The 26,718-nt window shown below is 36.8% G+C and overlaps 1 protein-coding gene across 3 annotated transcripts in view; it reads left to right on the forward strand.

Moving 5' to 3' along the window:
* Positions 1–463: 463 nt before the first annotated feature.
* The window catches only part of TTK (TTK protein kinase), a 31,833-nt gene continuing 5,578 nt past the window's right edge, over positions 464–26,718 (forward strand). Inside the window, exons 1-18 of one of the 3 annotated variants that reach the window (XM_048934872.1) lie at positions 464–574; positions 4,337–4,513; positions 4,876–4,935; positions 7,018–7,165; positions 7,431–7,656; positions 8,875–8,981; positions 13,255–13,398; positions 16,488–16,596; positions 16,685–16,760; positions 16,842–16,939; positions 17,672–17,771; positions 18,451–18,574; positions 21,295–21,476; positions 21,592–21,728; positions 23,031–23,157; positions 23,866–23,958; positions 25,052–25,209; positions 25,289–25,440. In XM_048934872.1, the coding sequence (XP_048790829.1) occupies positions 7,018–7,165; positions 7,431–7,656; positions 8,875–8,981; positions 13,255–13,398; positions 16,488–16,596; positions 16,685–16,760; positions 16,842–16,939; positions 17,672–17,771; positions 18,451–18,574; positions 21,295–21,476; positions 21,592–21,728; positions 23,031–23,157; positions 23,866–23,958; positions 25,052–25,209; positions 25,289–25,440 (1,981 nt within the window). In that variant the 5' untranslated portion in view covers positions 464–574; positions 4,337–4,513; positions 4,876–4,935. Of the gene's footprint in view, positions 575–841; positions 946–4,336; positions 4,514–4,875; positions 4,936–7,017; positions 7,166–7,430; positions 7,657–8,874; positions 8,982–13,254; positions 13,399–16,487; positions 16,597–16,684; positions 16,761–16,841; positions 16,940–17,671; positions 17,772–18,450; positions 18,575–21,294; positions 21,477–21,591; positions 21,729–23,030; positions 23,158–23,865; positions 23,959–25,051; positions 25,210–25,288; positions 25,441–26,718 lie in introns of those variants that run through there. The other 2 variants (XM_048934870.1, XM_048934871.1) reach the window with 2 other exon arrangements.

Below are 26,718 nucleotides of genomic sequence, written 5' to 3' on the forward strand. Positions count from 1 at the left end.
TAATTTCTCATTTCTCTCTTTGCTTTCAGTGCCAAATGAACTCGTATTGCTATGTAGGACAAGATATTGTGTTTTATATGAGTATAAGATGACTGAGTTTAATTCCAATTAAAACCTTGTTTAAGTATTATCAACACCACACGTGTTCTCTAAGGAAAGTAATGTTAAGCAGCAAGTTATTAAGTTAATATTATTATGTTATTATTATATTAATATATATATATATATACACGCTGCAGGGAAACACCCCCGCGGCGGGTAACGGCCCCACCACGATCCCGCTCCCTTACTGCGCCTGCGCATAACCTCCCGCCCCTCCTTCACGAGGCACCAATAGAGAAGTCGCTGAGGATCTGTGACTGCTGTGGGGGCGGTACCACCGTGCCTCTCCTCCAATAGAAAGGCGGGTTCCCGATGTTTTTTTGTTTTTTTTTTTTTTACTCTCTTAGCCAATCAGCGCTGGCCTTGGGTGGGGGGGCATTTTCAAACTGGGAGAGGTACGCGGCCTAGTTTAGTCCGCCCCGTGCGCGGCCTGGTCCCGGTCCGAGCTGGCGGCGGTGAGCGCGGAGCCGCGGTGAGTGCGGAGTCTGGCGCGGTGTTTCCGGCCGTGGGGTTCCGGGTGCCCGAGCGACTCGGGCTGTGGGCCTTGGGCCGCTTGCAGCCGGGCTGGCTTCCCGCCGGCTCCGCCCTCGGCTCCGTGCCGCGGGTAGGATGCGGGTGCTGCCCCGTGGGCTAAAGGAGCGGGGTCTGTGCGGGTGGCGGTGGGGCTGGCGGGACTGCCGCAGGAGGCTCGAGGGTAGAGCTGGGCGGGGATGTCCGGGGCCTCCTAGGAGCACTGTAGCAGTCTGTGCCGGTAGTTGGGCGAACGTGGAGGGGCCTGTGGGCTAGGACGGAAAAAAAGAGACGGATCTTGATGTGTGCTCAGTTCAATTCCGGGTGGTGCAGGTGAGAACGCCACGGCTCCTCCTCCTGAGGCACTATCCTGGGTTGTGCCAGGTGTCTGGTTGCTGCTGAGCTGCATCTTTGTGCCTTTAGAACCGAAAGCCTCGGTGCCTTTGTTGCTGCTCGGTTCTCCCCTGCCTGTTGGGAGCTCACACACACCATGCAAGTTGTAGGTTGGTTGTGCTGCAGCAGTTCACCTGCATCACTGGTGCTGAGCCTTTTCCCGGCTGGCACTGTCTTTTATCTTCCTGAATCCTTTTGTGTTTTGTAGCCAACAATTTCTGTATTTCCTACTTGGGGTTAATATTGCTAATTCTTTCTTTGAGTGGTGATTTTTTTCTGGAGGTTGGGTTTCTCTTTCAAGAAATCATGATTTAGGTTTCAGTGTTTATAGGTGAATACGAACAATTATATGCGTATGTATATTCTCTTACATTTGTGGAGAAGCTTAGTTACTGTGTTTAACTGTGTTTCTGCTGGTGAGGCCCCACCTTGAGTGCTGCTTTGAGTTTTGGGCCTCTCACTGCAAGTAAGACATCAAGGCCCTGGAGTATGCCTAAAGAAAGAGCAATGAAGCTGGTGGGGGGCTTAGAACACAGGTTTTTTGGGGAGCAGCTGAGGGAGCTGGGATTGTTTAGTCTGGAGAAGAGGAGGCTTGGGGGAGACCCTGTCACTCTCTACAATTAAGTGAGGGAAGGTTGTAGTGTGGAGGAGGTCAGCCTCTTCTCCCATGTGAGTAACAATAGGGCAGGAGGTAAGGGGCTTAAGCAGTGCCAGGAGAGGTTCAGGTTGGATATGAGGAAACACTTCTCAGAGTGGTAGTGCATTGGAGCAGGCTGCTTAATGAAATGGTGGAGTCACCATCCCTGGGGGTGTTCAAGAGAAGGGTAGATACAGAGGTGTATGGTTTAGTCGGCATGGTGGTGATGTGTTGATGGTTGAACTAAATAGATTATCTTGGTGGTCTCTTCCAACCTTAATGAATCTATGATTCTATTTTGGTGAAAATACTGGCTAGACTTGGTGGCTACACTTGGGAATAGGCTAGAAGCAAGTTATTGGGTTTATCTAGTTGGATAGCTTACAAAATCTTGTAACAGTTCTTGTAATCAGGGAATCATGCGGGATGTGAAGGGAGCTGAAGCTGGGGAGGATTTGTAAGGTAATGCAACTTGTTGGATAACAGGTTTTGTTCCACGAGCAGTTACCTGCTTTCTAGGAAGAACATCTTTTAAAATCTGTCCAGGCTAACAGAAGTTACAACATTTCTTTTGTATTCCTATCATTGCAATTTGTTCTTCTGACTTAAACCTAAAAAATTGCTTTTTTTTTTTTTTTTTATTAAGCAAGCTCTCTGCTTTCATGACTTCTCCCATTTGTTTAAAAAAAAACTCGATGGTTTGTAAACTTGACTGTTCCTTCAAAGTTGTAATAAAGACTGGTTTCTGCTGCAGTACCTGTGGACTAAGTGGATATATGACAGAATGCCAGGCATTTCTAATGATTTGCCATGTGTTGGTACATGCTTCTGTTCTTCTTTGCCTTAAACACAAATGGTAAAGTCTTGAGGAGCGGGACTTTTATGTACTTACATGATAGATTCTAACATTCATGAAAGGTCTGTATTATTACCGTTGTGCTTAAGCAGTGTTGGTATAACTGCACTTATAAAGGATTGTAGTATAGTATTGCTCTGCTTTCTGTAATGGTGACAATTTTCTGTCCTACCGACAAGCATGTGCTTGAGCAGTCAGCAAATTTGAAATATTAAAGAGAGTACAAGAAAAACATAATGCAAATGCTGTAGAAGATAAAGGTTACGTTCTGTTTTACCTTCTTTATCTCCAGGGGCTGGAGCTCCATCCCTACAAAGACAAGCTGAGGGAGCTGGGCTTGTTCAACCTGGAGAAAAGTAGGCTGCAGGGTGACCTCATTGCAGCCTTTCAGTACCTAAAGGGAGCTGACAAACAGGAGGGGAGTCAACTCTTTGAAAGGGTTGATAACTAAAGGACAAAGGGGAAATGGTTTTGAGTTGAGGGAGGGGAGATTCAGGTTGGATGTCAGGGGAAATTCTTTACTATGAGGGTGGTGAGGTGCTGGAACAGGCTGCCCAGAGAGGTTGTGGATGCCCCGTCCCTGGAAGTGTTCAAGGCCAGGTTGGATGGGGCCCTGTGCAGCCTGGTCTGCTGTTAAATGTGGAGGTTGGTAGCCCTGCTTGTGGCAGGGGGTTGGAGATTCATGATCCTTGATGTCCCTTCCAACCCTGGCCATTCTGTGATTCTTGTTTGCGTGTAATTTCCCTGCCTGTAGGGAAGGCAAGATAGCTTAAACATAAGGGGAAAAGTGCTAGAAAAACAACAAAAAAGTTCCTGATTTGGTGATGTTGGTGGCATTTTTCCTCTTCTGCACAAAAGATTTAACTTCGTTATTCACTGTGTAGTATCTTTGTAGAAACTTTAATTGGGCCATTGGAACAGAGCTAGACATATGTTTTATATAATAGCTCTCATCATAGTAGTCTGGAAGCATAAGAAAAATCTAGGTAATGGAGTGGCATAAGTGTCTTCTAGTAAACTGACTTATTTCCTTTTTTATAGGAGAAGTGCCAGGCAGGCTCTTGGGCACTTGCTTAAAATTTTGGCTGCCTTCTGCACTTTCTTTGATAAGCAGATGTATTTTAGTAGATTCCAGGAGCAGGAAGAGTATGTCTTTTTTTAAGTATTATTTAACAACAAAAAAACTTCATACTTTATTGAAGTTTCCATCTGTGGAAAAACTGCATCTTGATTTGTTGAGAAACATTGCATGACATTGCAAATCCATCATTCCAAGTCTGATTGCTATTATTCTCTTTATTATCAATAAGTTTTATTGGTTCTATTGCACATGGGAGCCTGTCTAACAGATGTGACCCCTTCATGCTTTTACAATTGAATGTATGTATAATTGCATGTTGATGTTGTAACTCTTAGCTGTCTTGTCAAATTTTGAAGATGCTTCACAAATTCATGGCAGATACTTTTTTTGAAAGTAATGTAGCAGGTTTAGCCATTGTGATACTCTGAATACTTTCTTGTGACTGGACTTTGGCATGAGTGAAAGAGTAGTTGTGACTCATGACAATGCACAGATGATTATGCTCTCAAGGTATTTTTCATCTATACATTTCATACGCAGCAGATGCTTCTGGAAGTGTTTGCATGTAGTCCACAAGTAATTCTTGAGCTTTTTTTTTTTTGTGCTGGTTAGTACTGTTAGTAATTAGGAATAGTTTTATTGGTTTGTTTTAATGAAAACTCAGTTTTTGTGATGGTATGAGTATGCAGCAAGCTTACAGTATGTATTGATACCTGTGTACTTCTGAATATCTAATCATTCAATTTTTGATACTCAGGAACTTCTTCAGGATGAAGGACTGCATTTCTTGCCATTGCTGGATTCTTGGGATCATCTGAAGTAACCTGACCCTCATCCACTTCAACTTTTTGACAAAGCATATCAGTTCTTTAGAAGTTTTCTCCATATTGCACGTATTGAATCTTTGTCAGTTAAGAAGCTACGTACCAGAAATGTAAGTTTGGCAGCTGACTTAAAGTCAGGTTTATATAGAAAATTACTGGGTTTTTGTCTGCTACTAATGACAGCTTGTCACTAGAAAAATAAAACCTTAGTGTGGATGAGGAAAACAGAAATAGTGTTCAGAAAAAAAATCTATCTGGGAATCATTAACAATTATAGTTTTAATGAAAAATAGTAGTACTGGAACATATGACATTTCTTTTTATGTTCTTGCTGTTTAAAGTTGTCTAAGGCTTAGCTTCTGGAAGTTGACTTCATCCATACTCTTAATGGGTACAGCTCAAGGACTGATCTTTAAGAATGTTCTCAACTGTAAATAGGAGATCTGGAGTGAAAATTTCTGTATTAATTTAGGGCAAAACTGCAACAGGCACCAAAATCTTGTCAATAAGGAAATGATCTTATTCCTGTCAGGTAAGTAAGTATCATGTTTGGAATGGCATGTAAACAGCCTTTGCTACAGTAATCACCTCTCATTTTTAGCAGTGTGATTCCTAAAAGGTGGGATTGTTTATAGAGGCTGTCTCAAAACTTCTCCTCTATGTACTCTGGGGAGGAATGTGTGGTGAAGTACTTTTTTTTAATATGTTTTTATTAAATGTACTTCTCTTGTGAAGAGAAATGGGCGGGGAAGTTCTAGTCTCATCTCACTGAAAAATTGCTTTTCAGATAGCACTGACTGATACGTTGTCTCTAGTTTTCATAGTCCTTTCTGTGTAGTTCTTGATTACATCTCTGGGGGTTATGTTTACTTGTGCTTAATTCCACTGAAAGTACTTATTTTTCTTAAGAAAGGAAGGAATCATTTGCAGAACTTAGTGGATCTTTTGCTATTCTACAAGGATATTGTAAGGTGAATGTCTTTAGCACTTAACACACTTTGTCAGGCTAAATCTTGGGCTTTACATAGTAGGTTCAAAATGTTTCTAAAATAACCTTTTTATGTAGATTGGAGTGTGCTTTACATTCCTGATAGCTATTTCTAGTGCAGGAAGGATATAAGTTACAGCAGCTTCTGCTGTATAAAGAAGTTCTGTAAGCATGGTGAACTTTCTGGTTGATGGTCTCTAGGAAGAGCTGAGTCTGCTGCTTTCAAAGAAGTGCAAACTTCGGATGATAACTGCTCTAAAAATTAATCTTGAGACTCCTGAAAAAGAGTGAAAAGCTTATCTTTTAGTAAGTGGGATTTGGAGGTGGATAGATGAACTTTTTCTTATTCCATTCTGTTGCTTCTCTGTAATTAATCTAAAATAGATCTTAATTCTCCCTTCAAGCAACTTTTCATCGACTTATACCTAAACGCAAACATTCTGTAATGTTTATTACAAGCAATGCTGTATAGTAATTTGTTGCTTATTTTCTGGTTCACCTTTATTCACTACATTCACTGTTTGTGTAATATCTTAGAATTATTTTGAAGTGAGGCCTAGGGTGTAAAATTTTGCAGCAGGAAAAAGTAATGTGGACTAAAATGGGGTGATGTTTCAAAGCGTTTGGTTTAGAAGCTCAGTAATGTAAACAAATGCTGCATGTTTTTCAATTAGTGCTACTTTAAGGAAAAATTTTGTTAAAATTGAGGCATAACCAACCCAAATATACAGATATTTTTGAGTGTCTCACCACCCACCTGTATATCTGTATTAAATTAAAAAAAAAAAAAATTATCTTGCCCATGGAGGGAAGAAATAAGGCTGAAAGATGAGTCATAACTACAACATGGTTACTACCTCTACTGTAAGTTATACCTGTTATGGAAATGGAGAAAAATGAGAATTGTTGAAACTTCTAGTTCAGAGTATCAAGCTTTCTGTGTAAAACATGTTTACACTTGGTGGAGTTGCGGTAGGGCTGAGGCATGTTAAGTGGAGCCTAACTCATCCATACAGGTGTCATCAAATGAAGTCTCTCCTTCCTTCCTTTCCTCTTTCTTTTCCATGTGATGAGACAGTTAAGCCAAAACACCAAGGTAATAAAGAATAATATAAAAATATGTATATATTATAAATCCTATCCCTATTTTTAATATGAGATTAATTTTTTGTGGAGTTTATCTCTGAGCCGGGTCACCATGAAGTCTGACAAGTCCTTGTTCTATTACTGTTTGTTTGAGAGGTGTGGCAGAATGTGTGGCTAGAAGCAGAAATTCCTCGTGATGCAAAACTGTGGATTTAGGTTGTAGGTTAATAAAATAATCCTATATGTTCAGGTACTACTTCTCTTGGACAGTTAAGACACTTTATTGGGAAGGGCGACTGTGATGCATGGACTAACATCTGGGCAGACCAGTGAAGTGTATTGAATGCTTTTGTTCGTTCAAGTTGACTTTTATGAAGTTTACTTGTGTGACTAAATTAACCAAGTCTTGTTAGACTAGTTATTTAATGTAAGTCTCAATTTGAAAAATATAAGTGAGGGACTCACCTGTTTTGATTCCAGTTAATGCCAGTTACAACTGGGCTCTTCAGTAACTTCCCTGGTTTCACCTTCTGTCTGCAGATGGAGGAGGAGGAGGATCTAAGTGAAAGAGGATTGCCACGAATTGCTTCAATCATGAGTAGGGTTAGAGACTTGAAAAACAAATACAAAAATGAAGACAATATCACAGATGAACTGAACTGTACTAAAATATCAGCTGATACAACAGGTATGTGTTTGTAATTTCTTTCAGGTGTGCAACTGAAGGAAAAAGAACTATTAACTATTTTAAACTAGTAACTATTTTAAAGTGTAGTGTTTCTCCAGTATTAGAGACCATGAGGTACATTTAATCTCCTTAAAAAAAAAAAAAAAAAAATTGATGGAGGGGGAGAAACAAAACAAAAGCCCCATAAGGCTAGTATTGCATGAAAACTTTTTTTCTTCTATTTGTATTGGCTACGTTTTATTCTGCTGTGTTATTTTTCTGTCAGATAACTCTGGAACTGTTAATCGAATAATGATGACAACAAATAATCCAGAAGATTGGCTGTGTTTTTTGCTTCGGCTGGAGAAAAAGGGTGTTCCTCAGATGGACCTTAGCATACTGAATAGACTCATTGGTCGCTACAGTCAAGCAGTAACTGCACTACCTGCAGAAAAGCATAGTGAGGATGAGAACTATGCTCGCATCCTTGTGAGATTTGCAGAGCTGAAAGCGTAAGTACAAATTTTCAGTTTCCAGTACAAGAAATTTCATCAATGGCTTCTGGATTTTCATGGTGGTAAAATAGTATGGTGTGTTCTTGTTAGTGGCTCCTTGAAATTGAGCAGCTTTGAGTGCTCTATAGTGCTTGCATCTGTTGTATTTGCTAATGAAAAGTGATTCTGTACTTTTACAACTTATGAAGTGAGTTCTCTTTGTAGTTTACTGCTTTGATTAGTGCAAGTTTGAACTGTGATTATTCAGGTGTTTTCAGACCTATTTTAGGGCAAGATTATAATTTTTTTGTAGTAAGTTCTATTGGCACTCTAAGTACTGTGAAATTGAAGATATTTTTGAAGAGCTGCATTTCAATGTCATGGTAATCTTTAACAGTAGAAGTCTCAGTGCATATAGCTAGTATCGCTTTGTTCTTTATACCCCTCTTAGTACAACTCTAGCAGGTGTTTTGGTCTTAGTCTAATTCTTTTTCTGTACTGTCATCTCCATGGGTTTTGTTGCATTGGTTTTTACTTCCATTGTGTGGTTTTAGTTATTGGTTGAATCTGCTGCTGGTAAACGAACAGGAGTGAATAACATTCTGCTGTGAATACATGGCATCCTGAAGATGGAAGTGGTTTCTTTTAAAGTGTTGGGGTAAAATATAGATCAGAAATACCTTCTATTTCTAAAGATATGGAAAGATCTTTCTTGATGGTCACTTGTTTTTTCAAGATTTTTCAAGGTTTATATGATGCTTTTTTGTTCCACACAAACTTCAGGAAAAACTGAAGTTTTTCCTCCCCACATATTCAAAATCAAATATCTTCAATGCAGTAATTGCTCCCTATTTTCCTCCCTTATCCCTCCATCCTGTTTTGCAGCCACTTAGTGTAGAAGTGGATGCAGTTAGAGAAAGGTCCCCATTATCTGGTGTCAGCATGCAGCTTGGAAGGTGTTGATGAGTACTCTGGGGGGGAAAAACAGCTATGTGTTCTTTATTACTATTGATGCTATTCCTCAAAATGAGCACCCAGTCTTTTTTCATATTTGAGCATGTTTTTCTGTTTGGAAAGGGTCAGTTTAATTTGTTTCAATTACTAGATATCTTTTAAAGACTCTTTGCTTATATGTACTTCACGAAAGATTCATTAATGATTCTGAAAAAAAGAATGTAGAATGTTAGTATGTGTTTGATTCCATGCTTTGTAACTAGTGGTATGCTGTCTTTACAGTCTTCAAGATCCAGAGGAGGCTCGAGACCAATTTCATCTGGCCAGACTGAACTGCAAGAAATTTGCTTTTGTGCATGTGGCTTTTGCACAGTTTGAGCTATCACAAGGTATGTAAAAGAAGGCGTTTGTTGCTGTCTTGTGTTGCTATAGGTTGTCTTTTAAACCTATGCTGTTACATTTTGCAAGGAAACTGATAGGTATTGTCAGAAAATGAAATAACTGGATCTTGTTTTGATTTAAATTTAATTAGTGTCTTCATTTCTGATACCATTGCACACAAATATTACTAGTTTTTTCCTTTTTAGAAAAAAACTTTGAAACAAGGTGAAAATTAGCTGTTTTAAAGCTTTGACTTTATTGACAAATTTGAGGCTCTCAGTGGTGTGAAAAATGATGATGATTATCAAATCTAGGTGATAATATTCCTTTAGATACTTCAAACTTGTGAGGAAGACCATCTTTCCAAAAAGCAACTGTAGATCTTTGTATTTTGCTTAACAAAACATTGAACTGTAAATGTGATCTGGTTGATACAAGTTTTCCTGTTGCTCAAGTTTTTAAGTAGCTTGACTGCTTTTGTTTCCTGTTTCGCTGTTGAAAGTTGGTATTGGGACAGTGGAGATGAATGATATCTTCTGTTGCTTAATACTAGTAGTAAGCTAACTTCATTCACAGTGTCATGGAAGTCATATTCCCATCAAGTCAGGGAGTAGGAGTTAGTTTTGTCAGTGTTTAAAATAGAATGGTACTCTGTCAAGTTTACTGCAGTGGTTTAGGCAAGCCATTTTGACACAGTGATAACATTTCTAAAAAAGAAAATGGAAGAATAATGGATGAAAAAATGAAGAAATAGTGGATGTTGTGGATGCCCCACCCTGGATGAACTCAAGGCCAGGCTGGATGTGGCTCTGGGCAGCCTGGTCTAGTGGTTGGCATACCTGCCCATGGCAGGGGGTTGAAACTAGGTGATCATTGTGGTCCTTTTCAACTCAACTCTGTGATTCAATTATGTGAATCTAATATTTGAACTGTCTGTCTCCAGTAGGATTAGTTGCACTGAGAGCAGGTTTCTTGAAAATAGTTTATGCTGTTACTGGGTGTACTGGATCTGCCTTGAGTGGAGGTTTTCCATCATAGGTGCTGGCTTTTTAGGTTTGTGTATTTTTGTTAACAGTGCTGATAACACACCAACATTTTAGCTGCTGTTGAACACCATTTGCTCAATCTCAAGGCTTTTGCTCTTACTCTGCTTCTGACCACACTGAGTGTGCTGGCTGTGAGCAAAAGGACAGTTGATTCAAACTGACTGAAGGAATGTTCTATGGAAGATAATATAATGTTCAGCAGTAAAAACCGGGGGTAGCCTTTTCATGGTAGTTGCTTGGGAACTGGCAGGACACCAATCTGCTGGCAGGATTTGGGGATTGCGTTGTGTGACTTATTGGTCTTATTCCCTACTTCTTTTTTTTTTTTTTTTTCTTATTAGGCACTATCTTGACCTATGAGTTGGTTTTGTTGTTGTTGTGTTTTTTTTGTTTTTTTGCTTTTGCTCTTCTAGCTCTCCCTTACCCTTTTGGGGCGAGGAGAGAGTGAATGACTGGTGAAAGCTTCATTGCTGGCCAAGACCAATTCACGGCACTCAGAAAAGATCTTGATGTTTTAAATGATTTCAGGATTTATACCTCTTCAGTTTCTAGATGACTTAGATATTTGAAGTATGTCCAATAAATTGAACTGTTTCATATGAACCAATGAGTAAATACTAATTTCCTGTATTTCTGTTTTTTTTTTTCTTGATTCCAATGTCCCATTTGTAATGGGACAGGAGAGGCCATGGAATTTTTCCTCAGGAAATGCTTGCCACAAAATAACTGGGGAAGAATACTGAGTCGAGTATTTATTTTCTACAAAGCTGGGAGGAGAGGACAAATCTAAAATCTCTGATTTTAAATTCCATATTTTTTCAGATTAGCCATTGCTTGTTATTTTGAGCTTTATAAACAGTATTTAAACTGATTACATACAATGTTCACAAGACAAATTATTGGTTAATTAAGGTGATAAACTGATAGTACTGCAATAGTGAAGATACCGGTAAATACTCATTGCAAGTGTAAAACCCACTGTATAACTTAATTAAAATGTAGAAATGTTACAAGTGATTGCTAATAACTAAATTTCATCCTTCTGTCACAATCACTCATGAACTTAGTAACCCCACAGTTAAGGGATATGCTCATGCAATCGTGGTTTTTTTTCCTTTTTACTTTGACAGCAGTCAACACGAAATGAAATCCTAATCCCAAAGGAATTTACATTTTGGCTTTGTCTTATCTCTTGTGTGGTTTCTGATTTGTATCTGTTACCTTTGATCAGGTTGATATGATGTTTGGTAATCTCCCTGCTTGGTGCTTCAAACAGGATTGGAGTAGCATGTGGATGCTACATAGTTAAAGAGTGCTGCTGCGTTTCAGTGAGCTTGTCCAGTTATGACCAAAGGAAAGGGGAAGATTCACATGCTCTGGTACCTCCTCAGCAAGGTCGTTTTGGCAGTGCGTTGGCAATTTGGTTCTGAAGGAATCCCTTCCCTTTTGCATTAGGATGAAAAATTATACTTGTTTTGAGTGAAATTGTGAGACAAAGCTGAAGTGAAAATTTTGAAACAATGTTTGACCATGATATTGATTTGCTTATAAACTGAAAGCTCATAACCTGAAAATGGACTAACAAAAGTGACCCTTTTTGTTTAAATAGGCCAGATGAGAAGCTGTATTTTCCTTTTGTGTCTGGGATTGGGTGCTTAAAGCAAGATTATTGTCAATTTCTCAAAGCTCATGACCGTAATTAAAATTCTTTTTTTAGGTCTATGAAGTGTGTTGCTTAAGTGTAGATCATTCAGGCTTCTTTGTGAGCCTGGCAGGCTCATAAGACACTTCTGGCTTTGCTTCTTTGCCTTTGTTTCCCATCTATTAAGGACTTTAGAATGATTTTTTTTTTAAATGTAGGTGCCTTTCTCATATTCTTAGTTATTCCATGTGATGCTGAGATAAACTGTTCTCATTCTGAATATCATGTCATCTTAGTGAACTGCATAGTTAGCATTCTACCCATGGTTATAATAATTGATTAGGGGTTTGCAGACAATCCCAACATACCAACAAAAAACATCTCTGCAAAAAGCCATATATACTTGCTAAGGATTTGGGAGAAAAATGGTGTTTGATCAAAGGGTTTAAAAAACAGTCATTGTGACTATGCACAAAATAGACCTAAATGAAATCAGACAATTTTACTTTAACATTTACTTGTTTTCATGTCAATACTAAGGTTTATTCTTATGTTTGTTTGCTTGAGCGTAAGTTCTGCCCTTCTGGCTCCAATCTTAACTGCAGGCAACACTGACATTCACCTTCAGTTATCAGTGGAGTTTTGAGTGCTAGAGATGTGGAGCTCTGTTAGAGCATAATAAAAACTTATTCTTATGGGTGCTATGTCTGTACAGTTGAAGTACTTTACATTTTGTTGCTCTGAAAATGAGAAATAAGACATCAAGAACTTCAAGGTACAGCTGTATATTAACAGCTGTAGCAACATTGTGTCATTTTCTCCTGATGCTTTCTGAACAAAAGCCAAGGGGAAGATTTTGGTCCCAGTGCATTAATTTCTTTATTCATGTCTGATACTTTTTTATAGCTACATGTGTATATATGCTCATACATGCAAACCAAATGCTTTCACATGTCCTGTGGTAAAATATAGCCCATCTGTTTTCTTCTATTTCAGCTTATGGCAAGTAGTAATGTGTAAAACTAATTAAAGAATCACAAGATCAAAACTAAAACAAAAGCAAACTCATCATCCCTTTTCACCCTTCGTTTCTGAATTGTAGTGCATTATGGATTGATGGTGTTTGACTCAACTGCTGTCTTTAACCTCGATTCTTAAGTGCGTTAAAGATATTTTATAATACACATATAGTTTTATATCTGGTCAGATAAGTGCAAGTCCGTAAACCTCTTATGCTGCAGAGAAAATGACTGATTTTAGCTTTTGTGTTCTGTTTTCTTATGGTTCTAATGCTGAAGAAATGCTGAGAATGCAGTTATGAAGTCATAAATCATATTTTGAGGCTCAATTACTTGTAGAAAAAGAACTGGCTTATGTGATTTATTTGTAAGTACTTCTAGGCAGTGTTCCAAAAGTGGAAAACTAAGGGGTAATGTGCAGACTAAACAATGCCTTGAGAGAATGATGGAAAATTAATATGACACCATAAATATAATTATATCTTCCAAAGAAAAAAGTCTGTAAAGACCATGTTGCTACTGTGCAATTGTTTTTATTTGCTTTTTCTCTAATGTTGTGTTCTTTATTACTTAGGAAATGTGAAGAAGTGTAAACAGCTCCTTCAGAAAGCTGTGGAGTGCTCTGCTGTTCCATTGGAAATGTTAGAAACTGCTCTACAAAACTTCAATTCACAAAAAAAGCAGTTGCTTTCAGATGAGGAAAAGGAGAACTTTGCAGGTAATTGCAATCTCTCAAAATACTGATTGATTTTAAGCACTTTGTACTGCTAAATGGAAAAATTATTTCAGTGTTTGTCCTTTCTAGATACAAACTCAAAATCCATTGCTGTCCAATAAACAGTTATATTTGTCCATTCTCCATCTTAATTCTTCAATACCTGGCTCCATCTCTTCTCAGGAGTCATCAGAAAGTAAACTTTTTTGTGAAGAGTGTATTTTTTGCTTTATATGAGGACAGAAGTAGTGCAAAATAAATCTGATTTCATAAGGGATCTATCTTCAGAAGCATGATAGAGATTTGCTGTTTACTTTTAAGTTGACCTTAATATGAAACGCTACTTATGAGGGGGCAGTAAGTATTTGGTAGTGCTTACAGTATTATTCAGTCCTGGTGTTTGTTTTTAATAAGCTTTGTTTTCTTACTGACATCAATTGCATATCTGATGAACTGTGTCCCAGGATAAGTTAATCTTCATGGAGAGTGCAGTTTGTATTTGATATTATTTGCTTTACTTACTGCAAATCTTACAGGTATACCTGTGAAAGAATATGTGCAAAAGGCTTATCTGCCATTTAGGAATTAATGAATTCAGGGGAAGAGTGGACTCATCTAGTTTAGTTTAGTTTAATTTCTAACAGTAAGTGCTTGAAAAGTGCTGCATTTCAGTGCAACTATTTAAAGATGAAAGTTTTAAAAAGCAATAACACACTAGAAACGCAGCAACGTAGATGATTTAAATCGCTGAGCTTTGCTTTAGTTGAATTTTGTTACTTCTGGAGCAATAAAAAGGCTTATCTCTTAATCTACAGGCATTTAAGACTTGTCTATTTAATATTCTTGGTTAAAGAGCTGCTTTTTGAAACTTATTTAAAGATAGTAATGCTGTGTAATGCATTTCTTCACACATGGAAAGATTGTTCAGAAAGCTTTGGACAAGAATTGCATGCAGTTGTTGAGTAATGATGCAAACATAAAAACCTCAGCAAGTCTAGAAGCTTTTGGTTTAATTCTGCCTCCCCTTCTTTCTTTCATGGATGACAATATAAATATCTGACATACTGGGGATGACTTGGAGGAAAAAAAAACCCACGTTTTTTCAGAATGTTCTGAATAGGATGAGAGAGAGGCTGTCTCAAACCAAGAAGAAATTAAAGTATTGTAGATCATTTGAATGTGAGAGTCCAATGGTAAACTTGGGCATGAAATACAGGGGAGAAAAAGGCATGGGAGATATTTATGGGAGTGTGAGAATGATGATACTGAATGGGTCAACTGACAATTCAAAGCTATTCTCAGTGTTAAACTCTATATGTTGAAGAACTTATTTTGAACTATTTGACTAAGTAGTATATATTGACTTGAGTAGTTCACAAAAAACCCTAGAAATAGCTAAAATGTCAGTGTTCATCTGCTGGAAGTCTAGCTTCTGCTGGCTAAAGACAGAAAGAAACGTGGGGAGGGTTCAAAGTAGAAATGAGTTAACTTTAATTGCTCTAGAACTTAAATGTTAGGCAAAATTGTACGTGAAAATGAAAGTCCTTAAGCTTGGATTTCTTGGAAGGTAGTGGATAACCATGGATTCTGTTTGGTCAGGCAATAATTCCCTGTAATGATGACAAGGTCTACACGATGAGGAAGATCTTCCCATAAATAGTTTAATGCATATTCTGTTGTATTTTTTTTTTTTAATGATCTTGTGTTGTAGATCAGCTTAGCTGTTTATCTGACTAATCAGATGGTAATTTCAGAGTCTCATCAGGGTGATAAACTGAAGTTGGGTTTAGTATTCATCTGAAGCTCTTAAAACAGCTCATACTTCAGTGTTCCCTAAATGGAGAGTTAATTTTTTCTATATTATACCACAGTTATGCACTGTGTGCAGAGGAAGTTGCTGAAGTGTGATGTACCTTGGTATATTTATTGTTCAGATTTCTCGTGATAATTTTTTCATCCCTGAGGAGTTACCTTCCATTCTATTTTCCAGCTTAACACAAAAATAGTTTGGATGATGGGAATGTGCATTGCAGTGTTCAGTAGAAATTGGCTTTAGACTTCTGTTCTAAGGTTAATGTACAACTTCAGATAAGTATTCTCAAGTCCTCCATGACTGAGTGAGATTCTCTGTTGGGTTGAGATGGGGCTACTGAAGCTTGCTTTTGGCTTCTGTATCTTTTATGAAGTTGTAGTAGTAAAACACAGCTTGTAAGAGCACTCTCAAATTTGCCCTGAGCAAAATCAGGTAGTCAACTTAGACCCAGCTAATTACTTTGTCTAATTCAGTTTAATTTTCCTGATATGATATATGAGTACTCTTGTACGCGTGATGTTAGCATGCAAGTGAGAAGGGTCCAACAAACAGGCTTTGGTAGCGAGTTACTGAGTCTCTGTAGTAGTAGCAGAGAACTTGTTTATCTATGTTGTTGCACCTTTGAGGTAGTAACATTGGGACAAGCTGGATTTTGGTGCTTAATTTAGGATTTATTGTGGTTATTTAGATGTGGATGTGGAATAAATGGAGTCCAAATTTGAACAGTTCTAAATTTCCAGATGAATCCGTATAGGACAAGCTTCATATTCATTCTTCACATAGTGCTGTTTTGGAGTGAAGCCTTATTTTCAGAGAGGGGATCTGGAAAATGGGCTTGCCCTGAAAGCTGCTGTTTCTTCCTCATTCTTTGTTATGCTACTTGAACCACTGTTTGGTATTTTCTTTGAATGTTCTTTTCCTTCTGCACAGCGGTTGAGGATTTTGAGTGAAACGTTTGAATTGCTTGGATAGTCTTTGAATATGTTGAATCTCCCTTTGTTTTGAAGTAGTTTACAGTTATAGTTTTGCAGAAATCAAGCAGCTAATATATTTTAGCTGTTGCATGTCACTTTGTGCCTGTTCTAGATATCTCTCTCTGGCTGTAAATCTTTTAAAATTGTATAAAATATGTGCCTAGATTTATAGGAAATAATGATATTATATATTGACATTAGATTACTGCAAATGTATGTATTTCTTTCTAAATCATTACAAATGCTTTTCTTTAGAAATGCTATCTGTTATACTGTCTGAACAATTCTAACTAATTTACCTACAGTATCAAGTATACAAGAGTCTGGACTTCAGAACATAGTTGGCAATCAGAGAAATATAAAAAGGAATGAGTCTACTGAAAATTCTTCTGCTGTTGCTAAACTTCTCCTTGGGTAATGGCTTTATTTCTTATCTCTTAAAATATTTACAAAAGAAAGCTGTATGCTACTGTATTTATTTATTTACTTATTTTACCTTCAGGGAAGAGAAATCACAAGAACTTGATTCTATGGTTAGTTTCCACAATCCATTAAGGCCACTAAACAGGACTAACCAGGTATATAACATAAGTTGTTTTCTTTCAAAATATTAAAATTTTAATACTTCATGCTTTTGGTAACTTGTGATTTACTCTTAGGCCTGCCCTTTTGGGAGGATTCCTGTTAAACTAGTAACTGATTTTGATGATGTGGTGCAGGAGATGGATGTCCCTCTTACAGCTGGTGTTGTGAAAAGGTATAGTTGCTTGATTTTATTGCAATGCAGCAGGCTTCCATTCTCCTTTTCAATGGGCATAGTTTTTCTTACAAGACAGTGGGAATATAAGGTATTAATAATGTTAAAAGTTAAAGATTGACAAATAGTTGTAATTGTGGTAGATATTAAACATCTTCCTAATATAATGCTGAGATTGTTTATATAGCAGCATGTTTCAATTTCTTATTCCAGCAAATCAGTAGCCTCAACTGAGGCAGAGACTAAAACAAAAATGATTTCTGTTGAAAATTACTTTGGGATTTGTAATTCTAGTTCCAAAGATTCTTATTTTCCAAAATATTTTTAAAACCTCTTCTAGCCATACTGTTATAATTTTTCATAACAATGGAGACTTACTGATGCATATGTTAGTTCTATTATGAAAGCGACTATGCTCATTTTAATGTAACTGCTCAGCAGCAGAAGGATCTACCAACTTAAGCACCATGTTGCTGTGTGTGTTCCAGAGCTTGAAATTTACTTTGAAGCCTATTGTTTGCTAGCTGTACTTTATTACCGTTTGCAGTAGAAGACAACCAGTTAGTTACTTCATGAGATGATAGTGGCAAGACTTCTGTGTTGTTTCTCACTTAGCTGTCGGTGGACCCATTTTCCTGTGGTTTTTGAACTTCAAACAACTGTCTTCATTTGTCTCACGAAATAAAATTGTTATGTTTGCATGTTATGCAATTAACAGTATTATTTCAATAGGCAAACATCTAGCTCCAAATGTACAGCCTTGATTCCACCTTTTCCACTCTCTGAACCAAAACCGAGTGAGAATGATTCATGTGACCTGGCAGACTCAAAGGTAATATAAATATTTTTCAGAAGGACAGAATGAACCCTAGCTGGATGTCTGATGTTGTTAGAAAAAACAGTAACACTTCAAGTCTGATTAAGTAATACAGTAGGATTTTTCTGTTAAGCAATCAGTTGTGAACAGAAACATTCTTTGTACTTTTCAGAACTGAATAGTATTATGTGTAATCAGGTGTTAAGAAAAAGCTCTCTGTAAATCTGATGGGAGAAAGAGCACAGGGTGAGGAAGATTTAAAAATCCATCCTATTATTTATAAATAGGAAATGAGATTGCATCTTGACTACAGGACTCTTTCAGCTGCAGTCAGGAGTTTTATCTTGGGAAGCATTCTATTTCCATGATGTTAATTCAGTGAAGTCTGTGAAATGATTTATGGAGCTATAAATCATGGCTTTTGATGGAGTATAATTTTGAGCTGCGTCTTGCATTTTTGGCTTGTCCTTCCAGAAAGAAAACATTTAGGTCTTTGTTAAACAAATTGTGTAATGGCAGTTGAGTGTATTTAATGGGTTTAAAAGCAGAATCAGTAATCTTTGTGTATCCTCTACTATTTTCTGAAATTTATTTATTTTATGGTATGCTGGTCATTTTTTATCAGATGGAAATGTCTTTTGGGCTCTATACTTAGGAACCATTTTACTTTTTAACATGCTTTTTGTTTTCTTAGTTGTTACAAGAAAAAAATTCTGTGCAGCTACAGATGTTGGATGAGAACAGCTCAGAAATGGCTACCAATTCAGCTGTCACTCTGAAAAACAAAATAGATACAAGTCTTGTGATGAAAAGAGAAGGTAACTTATTAATGTGATGTTCTAGGATGTTGAAATAGAATAAATATTGAAAAATTGCTGTTCTGTATTCTAAATATGGGCTGCTAAAGAAAACATTCTTCTGTGGAGAAAAGGATCTGCTTGGAGTTTGAGAGCAATTAAAATATGAGTTTTGAGTGGTGCCTGTGGAAGTGCCAAAAAAAACTGCAATAACTGCTCAGAACTCAAATGTGTCCATCCTGCGTGTGGTTGACTGGGCTTGAGATAAAATGTCCAATAAAATGTGTAGTGCTAACTCTATATACCTAATTTTATTTTAAAAATAATGTAAATAGGTATTGAAATAGCATCAATATAGGGTTTCAAGTTAAGACTTGCCAGCCTGAGCATGTAAAAATACTGCCAGCAGAAGTGAAGTTTATACAGGAAAAGTGTATGCTGACTGACAGCAATTCCTACTGTGGATTAGAACATTCATGGAGTGTTGTCTTTTTAGGCTTTATTTTGGCACTCAAATTATACTAGTTTGCTTTCCTTGTATATGCTTGTAGTTTGCCATGTGGATGCCATAATTAGTTTCTTGTTTCATAATTAGTTTCTTCAAATTTATTTTAAGATGCTTTGTCTGAAGTAAGCTTTAAAAGATCACTGCAATTCTGTCTTCTGTTCTGGGGGAAAACAAAGTCCAGAGCTCCCTCAGTTCTCGGTGTCTATAGCACATCCACATCATCCACTGTATTCAGCATTCCCTTCTTTCTCTCCTCTTTATATGTTAGTATGAGAAAGTAGGTATTTTTTTCTGCTGCTCTTTATGTGTGAGAAATTCCCTATTAAAATTAATTCAGACATGCAAACACTCACTTCTGTTTTGGTCAGGTTTCTCTTGTCTTTGTTCCACCTGTTAAGTTACACTTGTATTCTATTGTATTTGGTCAACTTCAGTGCCTCATGCAAGTCTTAGCAGATTTGACATTTGGAAGTAACTTTGGACATTTCTTATCCTGTAGTAATGTCTTTCTGACCTGAGTTTTATCACACCATATGCATTCATTTTAGTCTTTGGACAAATTATAGAACAGAGAACTTTCTCTGTTGTCCATTGCTGTTTTCTTAAGAGGTTTCTTAAAAGTATGAAAATAGTATGAAGTTTGTCAAATGACAAGTTGTTTGCACTCTTATGGGACACTGGAAAAGAAAAAAAACCAAAACAATCCACTTAATGTCTTTTCTTTCCATGTGCTCATTTACATCAGATTTATGAACTTGTACTGCTGGAATCCTTGGTTCATGTGAATGGCAATTGTACTAAATAAATGACATTGAGATTTAATGAGCCTCCAAAGACTTCACAGACAAATGCACTGTTACATTCCCAATTAACATAAATGTGCTTGCTTTAAGTAATACAATGCTTCTACCTTTCACTGTTGTGTTCCTTGATTATCTGCAGTTGTAGCACAGTTATGCTTTTATTTAATTTTTAAACTCATTTTGAAGAAGAAAACTAAGTTTCATATCATTTGGCTTAGATTCTTATTGAAAATACTTAATACGTTCATTTAGAAAAATTTCTAGCTTAAGAACTGAATGTATTTTGAGAGTATTCTACGAGTAACTTATGTGCTAATGAAATATCTACCTAATGCACGGGGTCTGACCATTCCCTGATTTACCTCACAACATAGAACAAGAAGCGTTAGAAAAAGCCTCTTAAAATGTTTATAGCAGTCCAGAAAAAACTCAGACTTGTATCAGGTATTTTAGGACGGTAAAGCTTGGAAGGATGCAAATAATGACTCTTACGAAAGTAAGTGAAAATGTCTAATGTAGTGTAATCCTACAAGGTTGGATTTAGGATTATGCATGTACGTAGCTACCTGTGGTAAGAAAGAGGAAAACTTAATCTGAATAATTTTTCAACTTCAGCCCCTTCCCTCCAACTAACTTAAATAAAAGAACACAGATCAAAACTACCCGCACCACCAAACCTTACCCATTAGTTTGCATGTGAACAGTTTGGGTATCAGGTCATACTTTGCCCGTTTGTGTTTTATTTAAGCTTCCAAAGGAAGTACTGTGGGGTGGTTTTGGGTTTTTTTTTTTTTGGTCTTTTAAAAATTGCACCCAACTTCTGTTTAGCATATACTTTCTAGTTACATGAATCTGCACAAGCAGTTGGAGGAACACCCCAGCTATGCTATTTGCAGCCTGCTCTGCTGCAGTTTGTCCTGTTAACTCTGAAAAAGGAACCATCTGACTGAGCAGCCTTGTTGCTTTATGCCTTTGGCTTCAGTAATTACACTGGATTATAGATTGCCTGTTGCTACAGGCAACAGACTTCTGATATGAAGTATTGCAGCAAGCTTATCCTAAATGCTATATAAACCTGCTCAGGATGTCCCTGGGTGTTATGGTGCGACTGGTGAATATGATCTTACAGATATTTTCTTTGCCCATGTGTAGAGCATTTCTGTTACTATTATAGTAATACTCTAAGTTTTTTAGGGAAGTTGCCATGTAACTGCACCAAGCTGAATATTAACACTGAAGATTACATTAATGCCTTGTGAGTAACACTTGCTGTAAAAGATGTCAGAATCCAGTAAATCAATGATTCTCATTTATTCTGATGTAGAAAATGAGGGGGAAAAGTATCTAGAGATTGAGGTAAATTACCAGAAACCGTTTCCAGTACTGAGTATTAAGTATATTAAGTATTTTTAATTATCTGATTTATTCAGAAAATAAACTCCAGTATCAAGAGCTGAAGATACCAGAGCCAAGGAGCATGGAAAGTCAACAGCAGCAATCCAGTTCTTCTGAAAGCTATAGAAAGCAATTTGATCACATGAAACTGAACTGGGTTAACTCCAGAAAAAAATGGCCAAGTCAAGAAGTGATGCAGCAAAACTGCTATAGAGAGGTGAAGTAACAGGAATATGTGATGGTTTGCTACTTGAAGCTACTTTCACATATTGTGAAAAAATGATTTCTTAATGGTGGCTTCTTGTGTGGAATAATACATTTACTTTCTTTAGGGAAAGCGATCAAGTCTTGAGCAATCTGGTCACCCCATTTCAAGAAGACTATCACCACCAGATGCTGTCTCAAAGAAAAATGAGCTATTGTATGTTTGTGGAACACCAAGCTCTACATGTGCTGATTATATGGAGTGGTAAGCTATGTCATTTAATTGCACAGTCACAGGCAGCACTTGGTCTCTGGAACTACTTCAGTGATTTTTTAACAGGGATTTTAATTTTTAAGTTCTTCTGTTCAGATAGCAAAAAAGATTCCTGACTGCTTCTAATGCTTTATGTTGAGTTGGAATGTTTGTAGTGAGTGAAGCATGTCATCTCATGGTGTAGGTTAATTTAAAAAAAAAAAAAAAAAGTGGTTTGCAAGGAAATTGTGCTTGCTTCTTCTACCTTTTGACATCTTGGAAATTTCTGAAAATCAAATTTGTTTTACAGGGTACATAGTGGAGATAAGAAGTATATATAGGAAGTATTGTTGAGTAATTATGTGATCAGTGAGAGCTGTGCTTTGAACTATATTGAAGGATTGAAAAATTTGTCACTTTACTCTCAACAGAATGAGCACTAAGTGTATAAAATTGTTTTCCGGTTCTGATATTTGCAGATTAAACACTCAGATTATTATTAGTGGTGTTTTAGCCCAGGTTAATTAAAAAATGGAATGACTAACATTTCTAAATCACTAAATTAATCCTAGATCCTAGTTAGAGTTTGAGAAACTAATAGCTTTTCATTCAGTGCAAGGTTCAAGCAGCCTGGTGCCATCTGTGTAATGCTCAAGTTTTTCTTTAAATACTTATTTGTAAGTCGTGATTCATCCTATGCCATTAACGAATGAAACGGGAAAATCTGTTTGTTAATGTAACTAAATATGTGGTAGACATATCAAGGGGACAAATCATAAGATATATAAAGGATTTATTGCAATCTTCAGTTTACTTAAATATGTATGTTCTACTTTCTGGTCACAGGCAGCATAGATGGCATTCTCAAGAATTCTCATGTTTATCTTGAAGCTTTGTCTCAATATGTTCACTTTCAGTAAAAAACAAAACAAAACATATTTCATTCCTAAATGTTTTCAACAAAGAATAGTAAGCTTAGGAATTAACTGTAGCTTGCCTTGTCTTATGGGCTGCCCTTCTATTTTTATGGTGCTTTCCCTTTCCAGCTTATGAGTGCCAGCTGGTGCCTGAAGAAGGGAGGTTAGTTTGCTAATGTTTTAAAGAAATATTTTCTGTTATAGTTACTCTGTAGATCTAAGGACTTTTAAGTCTAAGTGGAAGAGATCTTAATGCTAATTGTTGAATGCAGCAGGAATTTGAACGGTTGCTGATGGAGTTTAACTTTCAAGAAGGAATGGAGATTTTGTCTTAGAAAACTTCATTTAAAAAGAAGTCTAACTAAATGTAAATATTCTTATCAATGATTTCCTTCAGTTTCAGAACACCAATTGTAAGGAACAATTTTTCACCAGGATATCAAATTTCTACTCCCTACAGTCAGCTCCCATATTTTCTACCACATACTCCAGCAGCTACATTTCAAAATCAAATGGGCTTGCAGGTAACAATTTTAAACTGTCTTCTACTGTTTTTAGCATGTTTTCATTAGAGACTTCTTTAGGGGGAATGTGTGTATTACATGTATTTTTAATTTAAAGTTGTTACTCTTATTTGTGGAATAAGTAAGGGAAAGCAGGGTCGTTTAGTTATCTACAGAATAAACATTTTAATCTGTATTAGATCTATTCACTAATTTGAATTATGTGAGACTTTAAGGCAGAGGTAAATTGCAGTGGAGAACTGATATTAAATGTATTTTCACTTTGTGTATTTCTGTACACACATAATCCTGGTTAGGTTGAACGTTTTGAAATAAAAATGTGAAACAAAATGGAATAATTATACAGCTTTGGTGGGCTTAAATAGTAAATTTTGTTGGAATTACTCAACTGACCATAGGTAATTGCATTTATTTTTAGGAGGACAGGAAATTTTATGACCTCTATTCTGCAGTTTTGTAAGGCCTTTTCAAGGCCTGTGTTCGATATGTTGATGGACAAGTGTATGAAATCGTGCTGCTTAGTAAACTTGTGATGATCATTATACAAGTTATGCTGTGGGGATCTCTTGCTTTTAGTAGATACATTTGAGGTTTCTTTCGTATGCTTTGCCTTGTTTGGGAAGATCAAGACAAATAGAAATAGAGCTCCTCCAAGTTCTGATGCATATGTGCCAATAGTTACTTTCATTTATTTTTGTGTGTACACAGGTTTCAGCTTCTATACCTTCAAATGAATGCATTGCTGTTAAAGGAAGAGTTTATACAATATTAAAGCAAATAGGTAGTGGAGGCTCAAGCAAGGTAAGATGCTGTATTAGCCTTTTAGATGTAGTCACTCATTTACACAGTGGTATTTAATACAAGTATATATACTGTAGTTATCTAATACTGCTTGAGCTGTGTTTGGCTGACACACAGAACCTGAAACAAAATTATAGGGCCAAGCTTACACTTTCTCTCATGGGTACAAGGAAGAATAGCACGCAGATGAGATGTGTTACAGTGTTATTCTTCAGAGTTCTGAGTTCCCTGAATTATATTTTATGGCATTGCTATTTCAGAATGTTAAACAAGTATTGATTTCAGTGGAGAGAGAGAGAAAGTCAAAACAGTGGAAGAATAAAGCCATGTGTGTTGAAATAAAGAAAACAGTAAACAAGTGTACTGAATGCATTTGCTTAGAAAACAGAACAGAAGCTACAGAGATAAGAAAGCAATCACTCAACTATCTTCTCTTAGATTAGTAAATGATGGTGGCAGCCCACTTCCTTGTTTTGCTTTCTACATAGGCCTTAAGTTACTGTTAGACTGTTTTACATTCCTGAAGATCTTCTTTGAGGTGAAGAGTCTTAAAATTCCTGGTATCACAGAATTGTCCAAAATAAACTGAGATTGCTGGGATCTCTGGATGTCATCTGGTCCAACCCCTACTCGCTCAGAGTGCCCAGGACTGTGTCCAGGTGGCTTTTCAAAATCTCCAAGGAGCAGACTGCACAACCTTCCTGGGCAACCTGTGGCCAGAGCTCTGTCAGTTGTACAGTAAATAAATGCTTCCTGATGTAGAAAGGGAACCTCCTGTGTTTCAGTTTGTGCCTGTTTCCTCTTTTCCTGTATCTGGGTGCCACCTAAAAGAGCCTGATTCTATTCTCTCAGCATTCTCCTTTCAGGTATTTATAGACATTGAGATTCCCTCTGAGCCTTCTCTTCTCCTACCTGTTTCTGTTGTAACCAATGAATTTTGATAAAACTTTAATTTCAGCAAACAAGATCTTCTGTAAATTTACTGTGCTTCTTCCTTTTTAAAAGGTATGTCTTTCCTTTTAAACTCTGGCTATGGTGAAATGGAGGACCATGAAATAAATTGGACTTAAGATTGAATTAACTGTTTTTTCAGGTGTTTCAAGTACTGAATGAAAAGAAGCAGCTGTATGCAGTCAAGTATGTGAATCTTGAAGAAGCTGATCAGCAGACTGTTGAAAGCTACAAGAATGAAATTGCTCATTTGAGTAAACTACAAGAGCATAGCGATAAGATAATCCGTCTTTATAGCTAGTGAGTAAACTTACTGTTCATATAATGCAATATTGATTTAATAAAGCTGCCTTGAATTTTAACATTTATTTTGTTTTAGTGAAATTACTGATCAGCATATCTACATGGTAATGGAGTGTGGAAACATTGATCTCAATAGCTGGCTGAAAAAGAAAAAGAATATTGATCCATTGGAACGGAAGAGCTATTGGAAAAATATGTTGGAAGCTGTTCACACAATCCATGAACATGGTACTCTTGAATAATTCTTGGTATTTGTATAGGTTATTAGACAGACATGGTGTTTTGAATTTTGGAGGTGATGCTGCTTTCAGTTTTGGTGTAAGCCTAGTGATCTTCGAAGGTGGTATTTACTGTATTGTAACAATGAAACCAAAGTGAGCATATCTTCATTGAAGTAGACTCTCTTGACTCAAAGGGATCAACAAGTATCCCTATAACGTGGGTAAGGATGTTCGTTTTCTATTTCCTTGCAACAGCTAGAAAATGATTTATGTAATGGACTACAGTGCAGGCTTCTGGAACTTCTTGTTCTCCATAAAATTATCATTAAAACCACTTATCCTCTCCAAAGAAATTTTGATTGCTTCTGCACAGATCTGTTGTCTTTACTTAATTCACCTTTTTCACGCCTTGTATTTCATGAGACTCCCTCTCATCCTTACCCATGTTACTAAAATGCATGTATCTGTGTTCTGTTTCTGTGTAATATGGTGAAGATTGAAAAAAATTAGGAATAATTAGTTGATTCTATGAAGTAAGAATGACCAAGACTCATAGTTTATAAAGCAAGCAGAGTGCATTTAAGACACCAATGGAGGTAATCTTCAGTGCATTCACTAGATTCATTCTTTTGCTAGATCAAGGAAGCAGAAAAATATTAAACTAAGCTATTTCTATCTTTCTCTTCCTGGCACTCTTTTTTCCAAGTACCAGATTAGCTAATTAATTAAAAGTAAACTGAAGTAAGCAAGCAGAACAGCTGATATGATGGCATTCCTGACCAGCAACAGCAAACTAAGAAATATTTTATTAGTTTTTTCCTGTCTTTTTTTTTTTTTTTAGGTCACATAGAGGTTGTAGAACTGATGTTAACTTCTTTTTCTTCCTGGTTTTGGCTCTTAAAATTTCTAGTTTCCCTGCTTTTTAGCCACATCTTGTCTAATTTCCTGATTTTTCTGTTATTACAACTGTACTGTATCTATTAATATTGAAATAGTACTCTGTACTTATTTTACTTCTAATATAAATGAAAGCTACTAAAAATCTACTGCCTATGCCATAGCAAAGGAAAACTTGGGAATCTGAAGCTAAATGTTGACTCTGTTTTAAGTGAACATGTATGCACCTTCAGCATAGGTCTAAATCCCCTTGATGGGCCATCCTTTACTGAGAGAAACTATTCAACTTGAGATTCATGAAGTTATTTCAGGGTTACTGAAGATTTTAGTACTTTGAACTATGAACTTACTATGCGAGTCTAACTGCCAATTAGGGGGAATGGAAAGA

Source organism: Lagopus muta, chromosome 2 (assembly GCF_023343835.1).
Source record: "Lagopus muta isolate bLagMut1 chromosome 2, bLagMut1 primary, whole genome shotgun sequence".
Lineage (NCBI taxonomy): Eukaryota > Metazoa > Chordata > Aves > Galliformes > Phasianidae > Lagopus > Lagopus muta.